This window comes from Giraffa tippelskirchi, chromosome 3, assembly GCF_054371585.1.
Source record: "Giraffa tippelskirchi isolate mGirTip1 chromosome 3, T2T-mGirTip1v1.2.pri, whole genome shotgun sequence".
NCBI classification, from domain to species: domain Eukaryota; kingdom Metazoa; phylum Chordata; class Mammalia; order Artiodactyla; family Giraffidae; genus Giraffa; species Giraffa tippelskirchi.
Window position 1 is genome coordinate 15,960,231 of NC_137277.1, and position 25,187 is coordinate 15,985,417.

A 25,187-nucleotide genomic window follows, 5' to 3' on the forward strand; every position below is an offset into this window, starting at 1 on the left:
CAATTTTATTTTATAAATGGATTAGGCATCTACTCACAGTAGCCATTAAGCATTCCTAATTCAAAATGATCACTTTTTAGCATAATCAAACTTTTGGGTATTGTAAAATTAATACTACTGTCAATTTTGGTTTTAAAAAGTTGGCCTGCATCTGAATGTTGAAAATGGAAGCTAAATACCTAGTTGAGTGATAAAAATGGTAGGGAAAAAAAGTGTAACCACACTTATGGATTAATGTCTCTAAAATCTTGTATATATAACCAAATACAAGTCACAGCTATCAAAAACAGCTTCCAGTTGCCGTGCTTATCAAAGTTTTGAGTGTTGTACTTGAGGAATGAAAGAACTCCTTTTTGTATTTTTCTGACTTCTGTCCCCAATAAGAAAGTGGGAACTTGGACAAAAATATTAGGTTACACTATTCTAATGCAAAAAGACAGAATTACTTGCAATTAAATGATAAAAATCCCAAACCACTCCAACTCAAAGCCCTTTCCACCATTTGAATCTAGGTTGTCTCTAGGGTTGGATGTAATCATGGGGTTGTGAAGATTCCAGAAAGGATGATGTCAACTTTGGGCGGAGATAGTAACACATCTCTTTCTTCAGAGAGCATTACTGATTGATCTGGAATTGATCCAGAGAGAAAAAGGGAGACAGCAAAGGAGCAACAGAAAGCTTATTTTTGACAGAAAAGAATATGATGAAGGACAAACATGAATCATGAACACGTGGGAAAAAAAACAACGAATTTTTATTCTAGTGTCAAGGTTAAGAATATCAGATGCAAGACCACAGATGAAATATCATTACCCTTATGTTTAACTATTTTCATTTACATTTCTACTGATATCATTTTCTTCAAAACTGGAAACTTAGCTACACTTTTAAGAGAATAAACTAGAGCTCAGAAAGATCTACTCACTTAGATTCATCGTAAGGCGTTTTACAGATACAGTAAAGCTTTGTGTCCTTCTTAGTTTCCTTTGAGGTAGTAGAGATCATTTTCTTCTTCTTGGACTTGGAGTTGGAGTCTCTTTCCTCTTCCCGCTTCCTTTTCTGGGAAGCCACAGGCAGTGTGGTCGTGGCCGTGGCCAGGGGGCCCGGGTGCTGCGGGGGAGGCGGAGGTGGAGGCGAAGGCGGAGGGGCTGGAGGTGCGGGCGGCGCTGCAGGGCAGGGGGCAGCTACTGCTGTGGCCTGCACCGTGTCTTTTTCCTTCTTAATTTTCAGGTCCCTCTTGAGCTCTTCCTGTCGTCAGTTAAAGAAAATACCAGACCGTCAACCGATTTACATAACGTCCTGGCCAGAGGACCTTACTTCACCTCCCTTGTCCGAGCACTCCCCTAATTCAGTCTAAGGCGAGGGAGTCTTGCTAACTCTAGACAAGAGGGTTCTTACTTTACCTTAAACCCAGTGAACAGCTAGAAACAGAAAATGATGATTACACAACAACCAGAAAGCTGCGAGTTATCTTCCAAGGAGGTTTGACAGAAAGATAAGCATGTGTATAAAAAGAACGGCCCCTCTGACACGCCAGGGTCCTGCCCTGGCCACTGCAGTCGTTGCTCAGGACGCGGTTTCAAGTGTCCACATTCACTGGCTGCTTTCTTTCAGCTGGTCTCCTTCCGTCCCCTTACAGTGAGACTGGACACACTGGACATAAACGGGATGTGACCCTCCAGATATGGCCTGACCAGCAGAGTATGAGACAGATGCGCCTTATTTACTGTGCTTCTATGTCTAGAATTTAAGACTTGAAGAAGAACTATTTTCTCAGAAGAAATTTTGCATAAATTACAATCTTCACTTTTTCCCATGTGAAATATTTTATAGACACACCTGTGGTACTAAGTGCTACAACTTCTTAGAAATGATGATTAAAAGAGTTTCATTTTCCTAAATAATATGATGTGTTTATAACATAAAGTTTATAAACATAAGCTTAATTTTAGGAAAATTAAGATTGTCAAGACAGTATAAAGGGTACACACTTTGACCACCTCTTCAAGAACATTCCTATGACAGCATTAACATATGAGAAGTCTCTGCTTTCTGCATAATTTTTATGTACATTTAAAACTGTTCTTAAAAATGAAGTCTATTTTTTTCAAAGAAGGCAATCATAAATGATATAAGAATAGGTAGATATAAAGGACCAACTGCATAGCTTGACGGGAGAAGGCAGTGGCACCCCACTCCAGTACTCTTGCCTGGAAAATCCCATGGACGGAGGAGCCTGGTGGGCTGCAGTCCATGGGGTCGCTAAGAGTCGCATACGACTGAGCGACTTCACTTTTACTTTTCCCTCTCATGAATTGGAGAAGGAAATGGCAACCCACTCCAGTGTTCTTGCCTGGAGAATCCCAGGGACGGGGGAGCCTGGTGGGCTGCCGTCTATGGGGTCGCACAGAGTCGGACACGACTGGAGCGACTTAGCAGCAGCAGCAGCATAGCTTGACAATAAGAATAACAGCTTTATAACTAAAAATAACTTTTAAAATATATTAGTACACATAAATTTGAAAGTTGTTCTTCAAAGGAAATCATCCTAGCAATAAATTCTATTAGTTAAAATAATGTTGAACATTTTAAGTACAATTTTTCTCCCTCATTAGACAAGCAATACACTGTCAGAAACAACACCGTAACTGTACCCTAGAGTATCTGCAGTAGTAATAGCATTTTTAAATGGCAGCATAGTATGGAGAATGCAGAAAAATGTTCTGTATATGCTGTTTACAGTGTGATTCTGATTAAACTCTGTTTTATGTTAAGTACATATATTAAAAATAATATATATAAGATACATCCTAAAATTATTTTAAAATGGTAATCTTTGAGGGGGGATTATCAGATTATTGGCTCTTTTATTTTTGTTTCCTTTGACAATGGTTGTGACACCTCAATATTCATCTAGTAGTGACTACCTTACTGAACTCGCTCTTAAATTTTAATAATTTTTCTTTGGGGTTTCAATATAATCATACCATACACAATAACAAATTTTATCTTCTGTTTTGTTTTTTTTTTTGTGCTTAACATGTTAGCTAGAATTTCCAGAGATGCTGAGTGACGATGGTGATTCTGGGAATTACCGTCAGTTTCTGACTTCAGTGCAAAGATCTCTAATGTTTCAGAGTTATGTGCAATGCTCATTAGTAGGATGACCAGTATTTAATATTTCTCATTTTTCAAAATGTACAAGACATTTTTAGAGATGCTTTAGATAGCCTACTTCTCTTTTAAAAAACTGTTTAAATATGTATGAGTAATGTCTTCTTTCATTTTTCAACAAATTCTCCAAGTATGCAGAGGATTAGCCATGCCTGCAGGATCAGCTACAAGTCAAGGAAGAAATCTGGTCTTATTTAATGAACACACTGAATTTTCCGTTTAACATTATTTCACAGTTTCTCTGTCTACTTTTCTCATGAAACTTGGCAACTTTTGGCAAGACCATGTTGCAGACAATAAGAGCTACAGCCAAGAGGATCCTCAAATGTTTTAATCAAAAGTTTAAACCTGTCCAAGTGGCTAGTTTAGAGATTACAATATACATGTATACATAAACATCTATCTTATTTTAAAAGACATATGTTCCACTGCTTACTACTTACTCTAGGAACAAAAATGTAAATTCTAGAAAACAAACTCAGATTTTAAGTTTAATCACAATTTCAAAGGGAAAAAAAAGAGTAAAATCCGATGCTGAACACTGGACACAGGAGGACAGAACATACTCGCTTACCTGCACTTCAATTTGTAGCTCTTTGTCTAGCAGTGCTCTCTTTTTCAGGATTTCAGCTTTGAGTTGCTCTTTGTGCTTGAAGAGCAGTGCAGAGAGCTTGCTGGCATTCTGTTTGCTACGTTTCTGTTCCACGCTCTCTTCTCGCTTCCGTTTTTTTGCTGCCTGTTTTTCTTCTTTATCTATCTTATCCAAAATATACTTCATCACCTGGTTACAGACAATCATTCTAGAGAGAAATACACAACCTATGTAATGCTGGGCATTTTATTCTGAAAGGCTTAAGACATAATTTTTCTGTCTCTATAGTTGATACTAACTTTCTGGGACTGGAGAGCATCAGAGAGTGCTTCAAACCAGTCACAAGCATCTATTAGTACTGAGTGTTCTGATTTAATAAACTCCAATCAGGATAAAACGCAAACTCAGAACTCCCGTGCATGTGTGTGTGTTCGTTCATGCGCACACTTTAAGAGAAGAGACTGATGTACAGTGAGAGCCTGTGTAATGGGTTATGAACATTTCTCCCTACCTTTGATTCTCTTCTCTTTCAGCTGGAGTCATGGTCTTTTTCTGTTTTAAATGTTCTATTACAGCATTATGCTTCATCACCACCTTCAGGACAGAATAAAATCCAAAAATGTGTATTTTATAATGACTACAAGTTAGCACAGGGGTAACAACAGTAGAAATCTGAGCGTGTGTATGTGTTTCCCAAAGAAACTAAGAATTTTATATCATAGTACAAATAAAATTAGAGCTACAGTATGCCCTAGGTGCTTACCATGTACTGGGCACTGCACTGAGTGAAGGGCTTGACATTACCTCGTTCATTCATTGTAACAACGCTGAATGGTAGGGACATTTTTATAAATGAGTTACTGAGATATAAAGAATTTACTAATTTGTCTGAGAGTAAAGAATTAATACAGTTGTAATTTTAACCCAGCTATCATCCTCCAATGGTCATGTTTTGAATGTTATGTTCTCCTTCCCAGGTATTAAAGATCACCCCACTCCAGCCCATCCCCACCTTATACAGAAGTTAACATAAAGAGAGACATTATAATAATTCTCAGTTCATGGACCATACAGTACTGAAAGATGGAAAATAATGCATTTTAAAATACTGCAGATGACATTAATTTTATAAGAATATTACCATACATCTTCAAAATCCCCCTGCTGCTTAACGAGTGCTTCTAACAACAGTATTACAATCATCAAAGTTGCTAAGAGACTAGATCTTAAATTATTCCAATCACCAAAAAGAAATGAAATTATGTGACATGACAGAGGAGTTAATTTTTGCCAAGATGGCAATCATAAGATACAAATGCGTCAAATAAGTCATACACATTAAATTTATACAAGGCTACATGTCAAATAAATTTTAATAAAAAATAAAACAAAAAGTGCTTCTATATACATGACCTAGTTCCATCATTACAATAGCCTTGCATGGCTGGAAAGAGAGTTTTAAGGAGGATAAAGCTCAGGGAAGGTGAGTGAGCTTCATGGACTGTAAATGGGAGACCCAGGAACTGGGTTCTCATGACTTGGGAACACTTGAAATCCACACAAACTCCTGACAAGTACGGAGTACTGCAAGCTGTAGATGCAAAGAAAGCTTTCTCCAGTAACGTAGGATATTACTTATTATACATGAAACTTCATTTCAAGTAGAATAACTCTAATTCATCTAAATTGCCTTACTTCACTACGAGGCTACTGCACAAGGTTGCTTTTTATTTCTGCTATGGAGTAATGGTACTTAAAACTTCTTTTTTTAAAACAAAGCTATGATTGGAAATACAAATGAGTTTAATCTGTCTGTAAAGTTTGCTTAGTCTACACAGAAACTAAGGAAGGACAATTGTAAATACCTTCAAACAAATTGCCACGATGCCTCAAGTGGCTTCAAAACTTAGTCATACCTTCAAGTTTCAGTGATACTTAAACTTCCTATGTCCATTCTTCCCATCTTAGTTCTCCCAAAATACGGGTAGTTTTCACCGGTAAGTACTGGCTGTTTATACACAACAGAGTTCCAAACCATAAGTCATGTGATAAATTTTGGTCAAGGCAGTGCTGCTTCTAACTTGAAGCGACAATGACTTCTGTGTCTCGTTTATGGAAAGCTAACACAACCAAACACTACGTCTAATGCACAGCACAATCATTCAAGCTACTGAACATGCTGCTTTTACTTAATAACTTTACCTGTTTCTGAATGATTTCACTTTGATTAGAAGCTTGGAGGGTGTGTTCCCGCTTAATTTCTATCTGTTGCTGCTTCTTCTTTTGCTGCTGCTCCCTGAGTTGCTGAACCCTCTGCAACTGCTCTTGCACACTGGCTGCCTGCACTGTAACCACATTCTGAATGTGGTGAGTCTGCACGGGGCTGCTTTGCTGAATCTGAACGGGTAACTGGAGTTTGATCTGCTGGGGCACACCACCTTGCTGAGCCTGTATCTGAGCCACAACCTGCGACTGGATCTGGGAGAGAACCTGGACTTGTGGTGGCAGCGGCGGCACAGCCAGGACTTGGGGCTGAGGCTGCGGTACTTGGAGCGGAGGACGGGGCGGGGATGAAACAGTAACTTGACTTAACGTTTGTCCTGGTGAAAGAGTTTGAGTTGAAGACTGTACCTGGGGTTGTGACTGTGGCTGGCCCTGGGAAGGTGACGGAAGAGATGTATGTGGCTGGATTGGAATCGGTTGGGAGGCTGTAGTCTGACCCTGGGCCTGCTGTCCGGGAGACACTTGGGATGGCGTCGATGGACGTATTCGAGTCTGTGGTGGGCTCTGGACGCGAGCAGGAGACTGTCCTTGGACATTACTCTGAGGCGGACACTGTCCTGCAACTTGGGGTTTGGAGGACTGTGCTTGGGTGGGCTGTGCTTCAGGAGGGACATGGGAGGCCACAGTTGTTTGGGTCTGAACTTCAGGCTGAGTCTGAGTTTCAGACTGAGCTGGGGATGGGGGCTGGGTTTGGGGCTGGGGCTGAGCTGAAGGCTGAGCTGAAGGCTGAGCGGGCTGCGCAGGTTGAGGCTGGGCTTCTGGAGGACTCACGCTCGACGGCGGAGCTGGAGGCAGGCTTTTGGCTGGCTGCACCTGTGTCGGGGACGATAATTTACTCTGTTCACTTGTACCTGTGAAAAGGCAAGAGCAAATATTTACGACTCTAGAACGTAAGACTGTAGTTTAAGAAGAATTTGAGAGGGATTTTCTAAAGGTGAGAATTCTGCATTTCAGGACGGAGGATTGAAGCTTGGAAATGCCCCACCTAGAAATACTTTGGTCAGGATTCGCCTAAATCGGGGAACCCTGGCCATGTTCATGGCTGCCCTCTGCACATTTTGCTAAGTCTCCAGAGGGCTGGCTTCTATAGCAAAGCACAGTCTCTGGACATCAGCCTGGTCTTGTGGCCCAGACTAAGCAACCCATATCCTTCTCCTATGGCATGGGGTCAGTGAACGACAGCAGCTTGCAGGGGGAGGCTCACAGAGTGCTCTGGTTTTGGAGCTCTCAGTCCTAGCTTATGAGCTGGACAGACCCATCTGCCCTGCGAGCACGTCCGTGATTAATCAGCACCTACAGGTTTGGTACAGAGTACGAGAGGGCACAGTCACCATGGTACTTTACTACTGTGCACTATCCCCTGCTTTCCTTATTTCTTAAAGGGGTGGAGGGGTGGTGACAGGGAGTCTGTCTGAGCAAGAGACCTGGTCGAGCCCTTGTGAGGCTGACCAGTCAGCTGTGGACGTTCATCGGCTTGGGGCACATCCTCCAAAGGTAAGCCCCAGTCCTCTTGCCTCCTTTGTCACCCAGCAACTTGTGACACCAACGAGCAGCACTTCTGACAACTCCCAAGTTCTACCTGCTGCTGTAGTAGAGACGGTGGTGGTGGTGCTGCTGGTGGCGGCGGCTGTGGTTGCCAACGGGGTGAAGAGGAATCGCTGAACGGTACCATTTGGCATCGCAGCTTGCATCAGCTGCTGTCCTGGACCCGGAAGTACAGTCACCCCTTGAGGTATCAACTGCAACTGCCCAGTAGTCTGACCTTGTCCTTGAATCACTACTGTCAAACCTTGATTGCCACCCTACAGAAAAGAACACCTAACATGTAAAGAGTATTCAAAAAGCAACACTCTGTAAGTATACCGTTTTTATGTTGAAAAGATCCTTTAAAATAATGAAACTACGTATTTGAATGTCTACGGAACAGTACCAAGATAAATACAGATGAGCTAAAAGAACAGTATTTATTTTAAAAGACTGATGGTGATTAGCGGCAAAAAAATGAATTAACAGTCCCGAGTTCCAGTCCGAGTTCTGCACATGGACAGCCAGGAATCCGTCTATGAGTGACACCATTTACCTGGATCTAAGTCTACCAGTCTATAAAATAGGAGCACTGAAGTGACTAAGGTCTCCACAAAATTCTGAGTTTAAATCACCTTATTTATATTCATATTATTTTATAACTTTCAAAGCATCTTCATACATACTTTAGACATGCCTCATCTGATTCTCACAATAGACTTGTGACTGTGGAGTAGGGAGAGAAAATATTACTACACTCTTCCTACCAATTAGGAAACTCAAGTTAGAAAGTTCAAGTCCCTTGCCTACAATTAGAGAGCAAGTCCCAGGTGAGACACAGTGAGAAGCCCAGGTCTCCTAGTTTCAGTTTTTTCACTGTGTACCAAACGATCTATGGAGTGTGTGTATGCTGAAGCATAGAAAGCTTAGGGTTCTACACATGGAATGCAAATACCACGTGCGGAAGGTCACTAATGTCTGAGTTGTCACCAAAATAGGGACCAGGACTAAAAACTCCATATGTACTACCACTTCTGTCCAGGACTTATTAATCCTCAACCACCAGGAGCATGAGGGAGAATTAGAAAGCAAACGTAAAACCAATCCACCCCAAATCTCCAACAGTCAAAACTGATACTACAAAGTTCACTTATTAAGCGCCATGAATTGTTACTCATGAGCCCCTTATTCACTCTTGCTTTTCTAAAATCCTTTTTGTGTGCACAGTCAAAACTACATAAAACACAAAGTATAGTTTAAAGAATAATTATGAAGTGAAGATCTATAAACCCAGCCTTCAGGTCATCATCGCCAGTATCCAAGAAGCTCTGCATGTGACCTGCTCTGGTCTTAATCTCCTTCCTTTTGCCCTAGAGGGAAGCACTAATTTCACGGTACAATACCTGCATTTGATCGTGTTGTGACTACTGAGGTGTATACAGATCTCTAAGGGGCCACAGGCACACGACTTCAGGAGTACCATTTACAAAGAATATGAAGGGTGCCCCTTGGTGCCCCCTCCAGGAAGGCAATGCAGCAGCCCCCTAACTTTACACGATGTAGCTAGTTTTGCCTGTTTCTGAATCTTAGGCAAGTAGATCATAATGTATGTTTGGTTGTTACTTGCTTCTTTATTTAGCTCAACAATGTAGTTCTACATTGTGGTAGTTTGTTCATTTCCAGTGCTGTAGGAAGGCATCACCACTTTACTGATCTAATCGATGGACGCTGTATATATTCATGTCCATTATTCTGGTGCTCAGATGAATAAGAACTTTAGGAGGGCAATTTCTGTGACCTGGGGTGTGCTGTGTCTTCAACTTTGCTACAAAGTATCAAGGAGTTTTCCAAGGTGGCCAAATCAATTTACATTATTATCAGTTCTGTATGAGAGTTCATTCTACTCCATGTTTTTGCTATTTCTTGATTTTGTCTGACATTTGACTCTATACCAATCTCTTACTATATGGTTTTAATACACATTTCCCTCATTACTAACAGAGTCCAGCAGTTTTTGGATTTGTGGGCATTTAAGAGTTCCGCTATTCTCATCAAGTGTGTCTATTCTTATTTTCTACCAAGTTATCTTGATTTTTTTTCTGTCTTAATCTGTAGTAGTAACTCTTCATTTCTGGAGAACAATCCTTGGTGGGCGATATGTATACCTTCTCCTCACTCTTTTCACTCTTTCACGTTTGATGGACCAAAGTTCTTACTTCTAATGTTGAATTTATAAATCTTTTCCTTTATAGTGAGTATTTTCTGTCTTTCAGAAAGCCTTTCCTACCTTCTGACAAGTACTATAGTCTTATCTTTCACAGCCAGGACTTTATTCTTCTTGGAGCTGAGTTTATGAGTGAGGTTGTGGTCCAAGTTCATGGTTTCCCATATATATTCAATTGTGCCAGGACCCTTTATTGCAAAGTCTGTCCTTTTAATGATTCACACTGCCATCCAGGTCATATATCAAGTGTCCACATATACATATGGGTCCTCTTCTACTGTTCTGTACCGACTGGTCTACCTATCCTTGTGTCTGAACCTTACTGTATTAATTAGTGAAGGACTATAATTTAAAGACTCGATATCAGGTTACTACATAGGGCAAATCCTCCTTTTCTTCCAAAGTATTAGAGTTATTCTGGATCCTTGGAACTTCCGTATAAATTTTTAAAAAATCAGCTTGTCAAGCTTTAAAACATCTCTCTCAGGATTTTGATGGCAACCACATTCTTCACTCTATGGATTACTACTGGAAGAACTGATAGAACTGATAGTAACACTGGGTGTTGCAAGAAAACAGCTTAATGTACTCAAATTTTATTTTTCCCAAGCAAATTAGTTAACTAATAAAATTTTGGTGGTTCAATGTGTTATCCACCTTGCTATTATAGCACACAGTCTCGGGACTCTGGATAGTTGAGGGGTATCACATCCTGCCTTTAAGAAGTACCTTTCTTTGACTCTAGGAATCTTAAAACAAGTACATCTTTAAACCTCCGGAAATAAGTACATGTTTTAAAACTTACAGCAGATATAAGTAAGATCATTTCTAAAGTTAAGAGGGAAGTCGCATTACTTACGTGGCCCTGTGTTAACTGAGTGAGCTGAGCCATGGTAAGTTTCACCTGTCCTTGCTGGGGACGAGGGGGCTGTGAGGTTGAAGGCTGCAGATTCGCAGTGGATGTTCCTGAAGTTAACCCTTTCTGTGCAGGTGTGGAGGAAACAGTACTAGGGGCAGAGATCGCAGTGGAAACAGGCTGCCCTCTGATGATCTGTGTCACCACCTGCTGAGGAGCACCTATGTAAACAGCAAAACATTAGAGTGCGTCTGTGCCCTGAGTGGTACTCTGAGTTGAGATTTATCCTTTAACACTTTGCATGAATGTATTTTCTCAATTTTCAAAAAGACTTATGGGATGTTGACAGACAGATGCCTTTAGTCATATACCCACACCCGAAGGACCCACCCGGTTGTCAATGAGTCTGTTTTCACTCAGCTCACTGACCTCTCTCCCATTCCTGCTCTCTGCAGAAGAGTTCAAAAAACAAAAACAAAAACAAACAATGCTCTTCTTGTGACTCTAAAGCCAAAATGATAATAGGGAAGACGGAAGAGAATATGTAAAAAATGCCATTAGGCAGTCTTTCCTTAGGAATACAAATTAAAAACAATAACATAATTAACTAATGTAATTTTTAAACAAAACACATATAATCTGGAATATTCTGGGCCAATTATATTTATAAATGAGCTTTTCTTACAGCTATCTGCCAAACAGTTTGGGAGAACCAAGAGGGCAAGGACCCCCTATATCCTCAATATTAGAGCAATGTGCTCAACTAATGCTTTCATATTTATTGTTCAATAACTATCTGTAGAATGAATGAAGTTTAACTGAAACGGCTCTATCATCTTCTTTAAAAACTATTTCTCATTTAACCTGATAAAACTGGAAAAAAACTCAGATGGTAATTATTTGGTAGCTAGTTTTATACTTACAAAATCTAAATTCATTATTCATTAGTAAATAACATCATATTTCTGAAGTTTTATGTTCACATCCTATTTGTCCTTTTGTGTCTACATATGTATTTCTGCGTTTATTTCTTTTAATGATTGGTGGTTAATATTACTGCATTACGTATAAAATTAAATCTATTTTGACCCTTAGAACACTTTCCCCTTTTCTTTTTTTAAATAACACCATGGTGAAATCCCTGCTTATAAATTTTTTTGTGCTTCTCATTATTTCCTTAGAATGAACTCCTCCCAAAGATACTGTGTTCACAGTATGCACACAATACTAAATTGAATTTTAGAAAGGTTATACTCACTCATAATCCCCCCACCACTGGGTACTCATTTCATTGAACCTTTGCCAGCCCTGTCACTAAAGTAACATATTCCAGCAATCAGAAATAGTATGACAGCCTCATAGTGCCTGCCTTTCTTAAGTTGGGCTAGTTTCCTTTGGTAGCATGCCCCTGAATTCTGGTGGCTTGTAAATATGCTTTAAAAATTGGCAGGATAAGTTCTCTTTCTTCTAAACTTTTCTTGGTTACTGTCATCCATTTATTCATTAAGATGAATCAAAAAATAGTACAGTATATGTAGACAAGTGCCTGAATTTAAGAACTTCTGGATCCCAACAGTATGTTCTTGTACTTAAGTTCAAGGAACAGTTCATGAAGTTACTTCATCATCTTGTATTGATACAATGTCGTCATAAACACAGATGGATAAAAGGGTTGGTACTGACAGATTATATGATGTAATTCAGATGATCCCCAATATGTACATGTTAATTTATTTTTAGATTATCATCGAAACACAAATTCAAAAATTAAAACACTTTTTATTCCATCTTGGGAATGCTTGACTTTGGGAAAGGCTAGCAAGTGTGGTGGCAGGAATAGGGATATGCTGACCAGCACACACTCAGACACACACACACACACACACAGAGCACACATCCACTCTGCCTCCATCTCTCTGACCACAGGGATATGCTGACCTGCACACACTCAAGACACAGACACACACACACTGCACACATCCTCTCTCCCTCCATCTCCCTGACCACAACTCCAAAGAGTCTTCACTGGGCCCCCCCAGCCCCACTGGCCACCTTGCTTTTCAAACAACACACCAGACACACTCATATACATTCACATATGCAAGTCTATTATCACTTATCATCTTCTTCTTTACATGAGTTTTACCTTCCCTTCAAGTTAGCTGTCTGACAGCTATTTTTAAACACAAATAAATATTAAATTTCATCAATGGTCATTGTAGTATTAACTGAAATAACGAACCATACTTTCTTCTCTGGGATAAATTTTGCTTAAGCATTAGGGGATTGCTGTTTTAAAAAAACACCAAGCCACGTTTTATACTAGAATTATGCTAAATCTGTAAAATGAATGGGAAAAAAAAATCAATCCCAACCCTTGCCCTTATGCCCTGAAACTGTTTCTTATAAGAAAGGAATTGTTTTCCAACCATTTCAGAGAATTTTACCTATAAACCCATGAGGTCTAGAATTCTGTTTTGTAGGTAATAGTATGGCAACTTTCCAAATTTCTTTCCTTGATATGAGTCATTAAGACTTGAAATTTAGGGGACTTCCCTGGTGGTCCAGTGGCTTCCAATGCTTCCACTGCAGGAAGGAGTGGGTTTGATCCCTGGTCAGGAGACTAAGATCCTACATACCATGCAGCATGGCCAAAATAATTTTTTAAAAAGACTAGGAATTTATAAACATAGTATATAATTATGCCTTGTTAGTCAAAAAGATTTAGTTCATTCTATTTTTATGGCACTTTCTCATTCCTACTTTTAGTAAACTAGTATTTTGTTTCCTTTTGTCAAGATCAGACTTGCAAAATAAAGAGTTTAATATTTGCCTTTTCTGCCTTATAATCATTATTATTTGTATTTATTTTACTTCCTCCTATTTTCATTTAAGACTTGTTTTATATCTTTTTCTAACTTCTGATTAAGATTTAATATGGGTTTTTGAGTCTGTTTTGTTCACCAACATGTTTCAACTGCCTAGAGTAGGTGCTCAAATATTTGTTGAATGAATGAATTTGCCTCTCAGTTCAGCTTTGCAGCCTGGCTTAATTGCTATTTGATAATCTGTTTGTAATGACATATTTTAACATAAAAGTTAGTTTTGGAAACATATGTTTTTAAATTCTAAGCAAATAAAAGTTATTAGTATAATACCTTAATATTAATTTCTAGACTCACTACAAAAAATGTAGCCTATACATATTCTACTTTTTGGGATTCATCAAGGTTTTACCTATGGCTCATTTTAAGACCATTTTCATAGGAACAGCTCATAAATATTTGCAACTAATGTGTATTCCTAAAGGTATGAAATTGATACAGTCTGGTTCTGGTCTCTTATGCTTCTGCTAATCCTTCCTTGATTTCAAATAGTTTTTGCTTTAAACACTTCAATGACATCTTATTTAAAGATACAAGATTACATCTTCACTGCAATCTTTAGCTTTAAGCCAAAATAAATAAAATGACCCTCTGTGTCCTAGTTGTTTTTTTTAAATTTTGAATTTGACTTTGTTCAGTATTAATAGGATTATTGATGTTTTCTCTCTGCCCCCCCCCCACCTTTTTTTTGTCCTTCATTTCATGTATCCTTAACCGTCTTTTTTTTTTAACCTTTTCTGGTAATCTGCTTTTAGGTATATTCTCATAAAGGTTTTTCCACTCAGTCTTTATTGGCTTCAACTTTTAATATGGGAGCTTTAACATTTACATTAAAAAGGGCAGGGATTGCCTTTGTAATTTTGTCTCATGCTTTCCATTTAAATGCTTCTTAGCCATTTCCTTGATTTTATCTGTCCTTTACCACACAGACTGATTTCTTTGCTCATTCTCTTTATGCCAATGATTTCAATGTACAGATCCCATTAACTAGAGGTTTTAAGAACATTTTAAACAAGCATACTTGAATCTGCTTTTCTCCTATTGACAATGCCAGAAATGAAATAAAATCGATGGGGACATCCCATGATAAATCAGAAATTTAGTATGCTTTGAAATCTTAATTCATATTGGTATTTTCTAATATGTGGAGTGCCAAATACAGAATATTATAGATTTCCTACACTGGCTATTTAGATGTAAAATGATAACGCTGGGGTGGATGAATACCTGGCTGTACCATCACAGGTGTTCGAATAATTGCCTTTCCTAGTGTTGACTGCTGGAGTGGAGTTCTAATCACCGTCATACCAGGGCGGATCTGAGGCCCTGTGATGACCTACAAATGACACAAAGGACAAGGAATTAAATGTTTTTAAAAGACTAGAGCATGATGGACTCAGGAACAGAGATCTTTAAACATTCTATATTGATAAAAATGTCTATAGAAATGACAGAGACTCTTGGACATTACATATTAAATTATATGAAGCATCAGAATAAAGACAGAATTTTGAGGGGAGAAAATATAATTCAAATCAGATCATATGACATTCTTCATCACTGATACCAAGAATAGCCTACAGACTTTAAAAGAAAAGAACAAGACCCAGGAAAGCTTGCTCTATAACCACCACAGTTGCTCATAGGAAAATGAGGAGTCCTATTTTTCCTGAGCTCCAATCCTTATCTGTAACTCAGAGAACACAGGAGCAAGATCGGAAGCCAAAAGCTCTTTCATACTTTAAAAGAAAGACTACAGAGCATACTGCTTTCAGTGTTAGGTTTAGAACATTCTCAAGTCTGCAAAACATTAAGCCTTTTTCATAACACTAGTGCCAAAGAAATGATACATCTAATATGTATGCGTATCAGCTGATAGACTGGTTTCAGGGCTATGGATTGTATTTTTCACTCTACTTCTTAGTTATACTGAACGTTCTGCTGGGTGATCCAGTGTTCCCACTGTTTTCAATTAAGAAATATTTTTGTAAAATCCTGGAAAAGCAATCTTTATGATTCATAAACTGTACTTATGTGCTATTAACAAAATGTTAAAAATGAACAGTTCACTAGAAATATACCTAACAGATTTTTTAAAAAAATCAATACTTTGTCACAGATAAAGTAAAGGGCAAAGAACAATTAGGAACTGGATTAATCCCAGAGGAGGCCATTCTAAAAACTCCAACCAATGTGGTTATTAACATCAAATAAACCTGTAAAGGACTCTTACTTGCGAAGCGGTTGTGGTTCCTCCAGAGCCTGAGGTATTGGGCCTAATGGTGACTGTTGCTGTCCTGGGCTGGAATGAAGTAAAGGTTTGCTGACTTGTACCTGTACTCGATGGAATGATACCCAGGACTTTTTGCTGTACTTGAACAACGCCTTAAAAAAAAGATGAAGAAGTCATTAGTAACTGCTTCTTTAATAACACCTCAGGTACTGCTTGGTTTCTGAGGAGAAACTAGGTGTGGCGGGGGGTTTTAGTGGGCTACATAAAATGTGAGATCCGAAGACTGAAATCAGTGAAAAGGAAATGAAAAATAATGGCAACAGTATGATCTGGCAAATGTGAATTAAAACTCTCCACATTTCCCTTACCTCCTTGTGTTGCTGGCACATTTACAGCGACAATCTTGCTGTTTGCAGGAAGTGGAAGTTTGGTAATTACTTTTCCTGCCATAGTGACTGGATTGCCTGTAATTTGGAACGTCTGACCTGTGCTGGCAATGGTTGTAGCAGATGTGGCAGCTGTGCTGGTGGCTAATGGGGTATAAGACATTCGATAAGCTTCAGATTTAAAATAACCAGCAACGCAGTGACTTCTAGGAAGGCACCAATGCATGAAATGTGGCTCATTTTTGTATTTTTAAGAAAAACATTCCACTCCACTCAAAGTAAGTGAACCATGTAAATGTTGAAAGTGAAATAATGTAAGAGAGGAGTTTTGCTAATGTAATATTAGGAACATTATCTGTAACAAACCTACTGTTACAGTTGGTTTGCTCAACTGGCTGCAGAAGAAAAAGAATTTTCTAAAGAAACGTTTCATTTCAGTAGGTAAAGGACTGAAATTTCTTTTTCTTGAATGAAAGCAATCTTTTATTTAATCACAGGTGTGTACCTGAATTTGACTGGCCTTGCTTAACCCAGGTGGCAAAGGTTTGATGAAAGTTCTTGTTCTGCTGGAATGTTACTGTAGCGGGAGATCCAACTTTAGTAGTTAGTACCATTTTAGTTCCAGTTGTAACTGAACCACTTATGGGGGCCACCATGACTTTCTGTGCTGGAGAGATGGTACTAGTTGTACTGTTTGTTGGGGAAGTAGTAGAAGCTGCAATCACTGTAGGCTTCTGCTGTTCCAATCGTTTCTAGAAAAGTCAGGGAGAGAAATCATGAGCAAAAATCATTTCAAACAGAAACCCATTCTGTAAGAAGTCCAGTCACAATTCCTTCTAATCTAAGAAACTGCACCAAACTTCTAAAAATATTTTACTTCTAAAAATGTGCTCATATAAACTCACACCTGAATTTAATTTCTTGAGGAAGGCAATACTTTTATGACTCTAAATCACATATACTTTATTAAAAATAGCTTTTCACAACAAAAATTTGAAATGATGTTTTTCCAGTCTGTGCAAAGGTCCAAGCTTTCAGACTGAAAACACAAGAGACATGGGTGATCTTACTAGACACAAGGATAACGTGCGACTCAGTGGTGAGATTTAAAATAGACAGCAAATGATGGGCCTGTAAAAGGATTCAGTTTTATCATGATTCTCATTTACCCAATAACAAAGAATGTGTCAATTTGGGGGGGGGGGTTTCCATGTGACAATCAGAATCTTAATTCCCTGAGCAGGGATCAAACCCGAGCCCCCTGCAGTGGAAGAGTGGAGTCTTAAACACTGAACCATTAGCGAAGTCCCCAAGAACAGGTCAATATTTAAATATCACTATTCAAGTTGGCAAACCCATAGTCAAGCAAGCTGAAAATTATAAACAACTTTTCTAGACTTATATTTTTCAGTTCAAGTATTTTTACAGAAAAATCCTTAGGGCTATTTTATACAGAATGGTATAATCTGGTCTTTCAGACTATAGGGTTATCAGACAATGTTTCTTTTCCTATAGATCGCTGCCTTTTCCTGACAGCTTACTGACATGACAGCTTACGTTTACACATGTAAAAACTACAGATGGCATCGACTACAAACCTGGTGGGAGACCCTTTACCTTCATTATCCTATTTAATGCTTGGATCTTTACATTATGATTTAAAGATGAGGAAACTGAGACTCAGTCTGTAAAACTAGTCCAAGGTCACAGAGCTACTACATGGTAGAGCTGAGTTGTGTGTACGAAGATCAAATTTTAGTGCTGAACTATTTCCTGCCATCGAAAATGGCTCAGCAAAGACAGCACACTCAATCTTTTTACTGGTACTTTTGTACATGTCCTGTATGTCTGAAAATAAAGTGAGGCATTTTATATAATTTCTCATTCCTCAGAAGAAAAGGAGTTTAGTTTTGGATTCCTAGAAATCTCATCTGACTAAATTAGTTTTTTTTTTTTAAAAAAAGGAGATCAAAAAACCTCCCCCCTAAACACATAGCTATTTTCTGGGTCTATGCCTTTAAATATTGGAAATGTAGACTATGGGAAATATAGCCAATATTTTGTAATAACTGTAAATGAAGTATAACCTTTGAAAATTGTATAAAAAATTACAAGGGTAAAAAAAATCATAGATTTGATATGTCCACAGAATCTGCTGGGTTTGTACACATATTCAAAAGGGCAAGTTTATCATTAAGTTCTAGCTGTCATTATTGCCTAATTTCTGCATGAAAAAAAAAAGTTAAGGTCATCTTCACTGCTAAATTTGAAAAGCATATTAAAATGAAGACTGACTTGTTCAAGAAAGATTCTGAATAAAGATTCTGAAGTAATGTATAAGTTAATTATATCCTGCTCTGTTCAATTAAGCTATATCCAGGATGTATGTCTATCACCTCAGAAACTGACACACATGGGAAAAACGGAGAAAACAATGTTCCTGGGGGAATTAAAGGGGTAATAAATCAAGTTCAGGTTCTGACTTTCAATTGTCAGAGAAAAGTTCGTTATCAAACGATAGAAACTGACTCCCTGCCCAACGCCCCACCCTCCCCCGCCAAAGCAAAACCTTAGGTTAGTTACATCGTAGAGATGACAAAACACATCCATAAAACGAAAAACAAAACAATTAGCCAGTATTTCCGTAAGTGGACAGACAGATATGACAAAATCGAAGTGTTGTTATCTCCAACTTTGATCTAGGTAAAGATAACCTATAGTAAACCACTGTAAAAGATATATAAGAACTTGAAAAATGTTTTATAAAATATGAGGGACAAGGTAAAATGTGAGGAAATGAAGAATCTGATTTAATATGTAATTTTTAATTTAGTTAGTTTTGTGTCACTAAGTTAATGGTATCTATTTAATCTATATCCTGAAAATTTATATATTCAAGTTTGGCTAAAAGCTTTTATAGTATCTTCTTAATAATATGAAGCAGTAATTATCTTTTATGCAGGTCCCTAAGTTGTCAGGCACAATTTGCTTTTTCATAGGCTACAGAGATTTTATAGATCAAAATTTTGCAGGAAAAAATTATCTTTAGAAACTACTCATCAGGACTTTTCCTAACGGTCCAGTGGTTAAGGCTCTGTGCTTCCACATGGAACTCTGCTCAATGTCATGTGGCAGCCTGGATGGAAGAGGGATTTGGGGGAGAATGGATACATGTATATGTACAGCTGAGTCCCTTCGCTGTTCACCTGAAACTACCACAAAATTGTTTGTCAATCAGCATGCTGCTGCTGCTGCTAAGTCGCTTCAGTCATGTCCAACTCTGTGCGACCCCATAGACGGCAGCCCACCAGGCTCCACCATCCCTGGGATTCTCCAGGCAAGAACACTGGAGTGGGTTGCCATTTCCTTCTCCAGTGCATGAAAGTGAAGTCGCTCAGTCGTGTCTGAATCTTAGCGACCCCATGGACGCAGCCTACCAGGCTCCTCCGTCCATGGGATTTTCCAGGCAAGAGTACTGGAGTGGGGTGCCATTGCAATCAGGCATACCCCAATACAAAAAAAAAAAAAAGACTCTGCTTCTACTGAAAGAGATGAGGGTTCAACCCCTGGTTGGAAAACTAAGATCCTACCTGTCACACAATACACAGCCAGAAAAAAAAAACAAAAAAACCCCCTACTCATTGAAATATAACAAAGAAGAGCTTAGACTTCAAACAGTGTGCTTCAAATATGTACACTTTTTTGCAAAACCACAGCTTGGTATATCCACAGAGTTACTTTCAAGTACTGAAATTAAGATACATGTGTGAGATACACGTAAAAACAAAACCACATAAACATATAATTATTGTGCTTTCAGCGTGCATGAATTTGGCTAAAAATGTCAATTTGTTGCCAGGTGGGACAGTACCAACTCCCCCACCTGCTGGGCAGCCAATCGCTGCTGTTTGAGGTGAGCCTCCATTTGGGCCTTGAAGTCCTCTGCCTTCTTCTGTTCACTAACCTTAGCCTGTTGCTCAACTGCTTGTGCCTTTTCTTTCTCCACTCTGCAGGGAAAGAAAGAAGGAATTTGTCAGAAACTACAGGCATACCTCAGAGAGATTGTGGGTTTGGTTCCAGACCACTGCAATAAAGCAAATATAGCAGTAAAATGAGTCACATGAATTTTTTTGGCTTCCCAGTGCATAAAAGTGATATTTACACTATTACTATAGCCTATCAAGTGTGCAAAAGCATTATGTCTAAAAAAAAATGTACATACCTTAATTTAAAAAATACTTTGTTGTTAAAAAATGCTAATAATCACCTGAGCCTTCGGTGAGTACAGTGGTAACATCCAAGATCACTGATGTGAAGTGGGGACAGGGGTGGGAGTGTTTCAGGAGAGGGGGATATATATGTATACTTATGGCTGATTTGTGCTGTGGTAGGGCAGAAACCAACACAACGTTGTAAAGCAATTATCCTTCAATTAAAAAAAAAGATCACCAATCACAGATTACTATAAGAAACATAATAATAAAAAATTTTGAAATATTGTGAGAATTACCAAAAATGTGACATAGAGACACAAAGTAAACAAATGGTGTCAGGGAAATGGTGCCAACAGACTTGCTCAAGGTAGGGTGGCCACAAACCTTCAGTATGTAAAAACAAAAAACAAAAGCAGTTATCTGCAAAGTGCAAGAAAATGAGTAAGCCTGTATCCTGTCAGGCATCTGGAATCTAATATTAGCTGAAATCTGGCCAAATGTCATAAAAGTATAAAATTATTTCAATTTAATAAAAATCAGGAAGAGGCCCTTAATAAATGACACATAGTTAGAGAATCAAAATGTGGATCAAAATTAGGACATATTGAATAAACTATTCAAGAAGTAATTCTTGAATTCTGAAGTGATAGAAATCTTCAATATCTGATCACATGTAAGCTATTTCCTTACCTCTCAGCAAATGCCCTGATCTCCCATAATTCCAGCTCTTCCTCTGCCACCCAGGTTTCAATAATAACAGGGCCAGTTTGCTTGGGCGTTTCTGGTCTCTTTGGCCGCAACGCACTTGATCGAAGGCCTTTCCTCTGAGGTGTAGGTGTTTCTTTGGAAAAGAAACCAGAGTATTCTAAGCAATATAGCTTCTAAAATTATAGTACTTCTGGCATCTTCTCTTATATCATGAAAAGTGGGGATTGGCAAAGTTTTCTTAAAGGGCCAGATGGTAAATACTTTAGACTGTGCAGGCCAGATGGTCTCTGTTACAACTTCTCAACACTGCCTTTGTATCATAAAAAGAGCCAAAAACAATATACATGTAAGTGAGTAAGTGTGGCTGTGTTCCAACCAAACTTTACTAACAAAAGCAGATGGTGGGTCAAAGCTTATGGGCCTTTGTTTGCTGGCCCCTGATATAAAAGCCCTATGAGCCTTCACCCAGCCGGTTCCCTCTGCCTGGACACTATTCCTAGCTCCCTTCATCCTCATTTGACTGGTGCTTAATCATCCTTCAGACCACAACATGGATACAACTTCCTTCAAGAAGCACGGCATCTTCCTCCCAGGTGGGCTGGGGAGTCTCTGACATGTGCAGCCCTGGCAATCTGTATTTCCCTATCACGGCACCGAGAAGAGGGACTGGAGAATTACTAATGGAAAGGAGGGATTGGAAACTATTAAGAATAGATATAGTTTCCAATGATAAGATTTTAAAAATAAAAAGTAAGGACAGACAAGCACTGAACCGTCCCATATGTTCAGGAAAAAGAGAAGCTGTAGAATCACAGGCAAGCAACAGAAGGAAACTGAAACAGCAGCAGGAGCTGGGTTGTATGAAGTGATATAAGAAGAGTGATTTCGGAAGACTGGCAGTGGTTTGCGTGGATGGCTGAGGTCGAGACTGGTCAGGAACACATTCTTCCATCTGTGTGCCTCTGCCTATCAGTGTTCCAGGACAGCCTTGCTTTAATTCTACTAGTATTTCACCATCTTTTAGGACAGGTACCCTCCTCGCTGGCACTCTTTTCACAAAAGGCATTCCTATTTTTTCCCCAAGATGAGCTCTCGAGTTAATTCAATCAAGATTCAAAAAATTAAATTTATACATTTGGGGACAATTAACTTCTATCAAATGGTAAGCTTCTATCGATAGACAGTATTTTCTTTTTACACATTTCTTAAGAGATTTTTCCTTAAGCACTTTTACTACACATATAAAATAAAATTATTGACTTCTGTCTAATTATAGATCTTGAATCTGGACACCTTACTGTACTCTTTTTAGTATTAATAGTTTCGATTTTCAAGTATAATACTATCAGACCTTTTGCTTCCTTGAGTATACGGCTAGATCCCATTCTTCTATATATTTGCCACCTAGTGCCTATCATGTAGCTGTCCGTGTTTCCTGAGTAACTCTTGACGCCTGTTGAGTTATTTCTACACTGAGCACTTACGTACGACACAAGAGCTTGAACCCTTGAGTCGACACATCTTCACTGACCACTTATGTGTCAGATTCTGCAGCAGGCTCCAGGACTACAACCAGACAGACTCGAAGGTTTGCGTCTTGGAGCTGACGGTCTGGTGTCAACCACTGCCCCATATCTTAATTATAAGAGGTATTTGTACCATTCCTCTGCTGGGCACTGTTGATTGTGGGCATTGCAGTGCCCAGGGGAATCTTGCTATGTTTATTACTTAAATATCATTTTAAAAATGAAATTGTCTGTGATGAAAAAGTATTGCTTTCAAAAGTTGAATGAAGAGTTAAAGAAACGCTGCAGGGCAAGAACAGAGGCTCCAACACAGAGAATGGAATTGTGGACACAGGTGGGGAAGGAGAGGGTGGGATGAACTGAGAGAGCTGCACTGAAATATTTACACTATCACATGTAAAACAGATAGCTAATGGCAAGTTGCTGTGTAGCACAGGGAGCTCAGCCTGATGCTCTGTGATAGCCTAGAGGGGTGGGAAGGAGTGGGAGGGAGGTTCGGGCGGGGGGGGTGTGTGTATATACCTATGCCTGATTCATGCTGACATACAGCAGAAACCAACACAACACTGTAAAGCAATCAGCCTCTGACTAAAAATAAATTTTTATTAAAAAGGCATTTTAAGGTGCCTCCCACAAGAACCTACAGACAATGAACTATTAAAAAGTTAAAGAAGTAATTATAATCAAATTTCAATTCATAAAAGATACGGCTAACAGGTGAATAATAACAGAATTCTTTCTACTACTTACCTTTTGGTGCTTCTGGAACTCCAATGGGGCAAATGATTTTCCTGATACAATATTCAGATCGAATGCCATAAGGACCAACATCTCGCCTCTTAATTATTTCTGTCGTTGTGATTTCAGTTTCCGATGTTTCTATGGCAATTTGATTCACAAAGTATTAATAACCACCCAAAATATTCAAAGAAAAAAAAACTACAACATCTGGTGCTTTAAAAAAGACACACATGGACTAAACCTCTGGAAACATTTGCTTAATGAAGAGCTGCAGCACCATCACCAGACTGCAACAATATTGAGTGTCCTCCTCACTGAAAATTTCTAAACTGAGCAAAATGCTGTTTGGGGACAGCTTAGTTCCTGGTGGTAAAATTCAGTCAAAATAATAAAAACCCTAGGAAAGCAGCAGCAAGCACAGGGTTCCAGGTGTCCCAGTGTATGGTAAGAAATAACTTCTAAAACTTCACACTGGTTCGCACATTAGTGATTCATCTTATAATCCAAACCCCTCCACCCACCCCCAAGATTTTATAGCATATGCTGCCAAACTTTACCAAAGCTGTGTTTTTATAAATGGGCTTCCTAGATGGCTCAGCGGTAAAGAATCTGCTGGCCAATGCATGAGATGCAGGTTTGACCCCTTGGTTGGGAATATACCCTGGAGAAGGAAATGGCAACCCACTCCAGTATTCTTGCCTGGGAAATCCCATGGAGAGGGGAGCCTTGTGGGCTACCGTCCATGGGGTTGCAAAGAGTTGGACATGATTGAGCAACTGAGCACATTTTAAAAATACTAGCACTATCTTTTAATAAATAACAGATAACGCTTACAATGAACTGTCAAGAGATTTTCTCTTTTAAACTTAAATTAGAAAATAAAAACCCCCTTACCTGTCCGTGTGGTCCCTCCTCCTGGAGGAGCCTTAGCTGCCATGTCATCCCATCTCAGACTTGCCCACAGTAACCGCAACATAAGACTCACTCCAGCTAAGGACTTCACAGTCTGAAGTCTATACCTGAAAGAAAAACCCAAGAAAATCCATGTATGTATATAAACACACATACACACACACACTGTATTAAACTGAAGGACTGCTTTTTGTCCTCATTGTGATTTCAATATTTATAATATGGCTTTGTAAGCACTTTGGTTATTATGAGTCCCTTAATAAAAGAACTTTCTTATTCTCAGGCATAACATGCATCTAACAATTTAAAAAGGGGCTGCAGTCACCTCAAATGCCATATAAATTTGTAAAACAAGAACATTTCATTGTAAGATTGATATGACAATAATTTATACAGATTTTATAAATTTAGCCTAATTCTAAAATGTTAGAAAAATTATGACAGAAAATAAATATGAAGAAATAAATAATGTCACAGTGTGCTAAATGATCTGAATGATAAAATCTTAACTGATTTTTGCTGAAACGAACTAAAAATGTTTAAATTTTCTCAAAAAGCAAAACAAAAACAAAAAGACCTCATAAATCCAACAAGAGCTTTGCAGATGGACCGAAATTTTGTATTCAAATGGTGGTTCTGCAAAACATGGAACTACTGGATGGTAAATACTGCTAAAACTAGTATCACTTTAGCAACATTAGTATAGTTCTGGAATTCTATGATACAATGAATAATAAAAAAAGGACATTACTATATTAATAGTCAGGAAACAAAGGAATCTCTGTGTTCAGGTTTCTCCTAAGCACTATATACATTGAACATTTTAGGTATTATTTTAAAAACAACATTAAAAACGCCTTCCAGAATGAATTTACAACTGCAGTGAGTATCATGTCTTAAAAATAGAATATCTTAAAGCAGCTCTAGGC

General features: G+C 38.6%; 1 protein-coding gene across 8 annotated transcripts in view; it reads right to left on the reverse strand.

The window, feature by feature from the left end:
- The window catches only part of BPTF (bromodomain PHD finger transcription factor), a 133,204-nt gene that overhangs the window by 13,120 nt on the left and 94,897 nt on the right, over positions 1-25,187 (reverse strand). For 3 of the 8 annotated variants that reach the window (XM_081576850.1, XM_081576849.1, XM_081576847.1), the window contains 13 exons: positions 24,241-24,365; positions 23,356-23,484; positions 21,062-21,212; positions 20,122-20,164; positions 16,663-16,909; positions 15,772-15,923; positions 14,766-14,874; positions 10,657-10,874; positions 7,629-7,851; positions 6,398-6,900; positions 4,278-4,360; positions 3,749-3,974; positions 926-1,248 (listed from right to left, as the gene is read on the reverse strand). In XM_081576850.1, the coding sequence (XP_081432976.1) occupies positions 926-1,248; positions 3,749-3,974; positions 4,278-4,360; positions 6,398-6,900; positions 7,629-7,851; positions 10,657-10,874; positions 14,766-14,874; positions 15,772-15,923; positions 16,663-16,909; positions 20,122-20,164; positions 21,062-21,212; positions 23,356-23,484; positions 24,241-24,365 (2,532 nt within the window). Of the gene's footprint in view, positions 1-925; positions 1,249-3,748; positions 3,975-4,277; positions 4,361-5,968; positions 6,901-7,628; positions 7,852-10,656; positions 10,875-14,765; positions 14,875-15,771; positions 15,924-16,139; positions 16,302-16,662; positions 16,910-20,040; positions 20,165-21,061; positions 21,213-23,355; positions 23,485-24,240; positions 24,366-25,187 lie in introns of all 8 variants that reach the window. The other 5 variants (XM_081576848.1, XM_081576846.1, XM_081576845.1 and 2 more) reach the window with 3 other exon arrangements.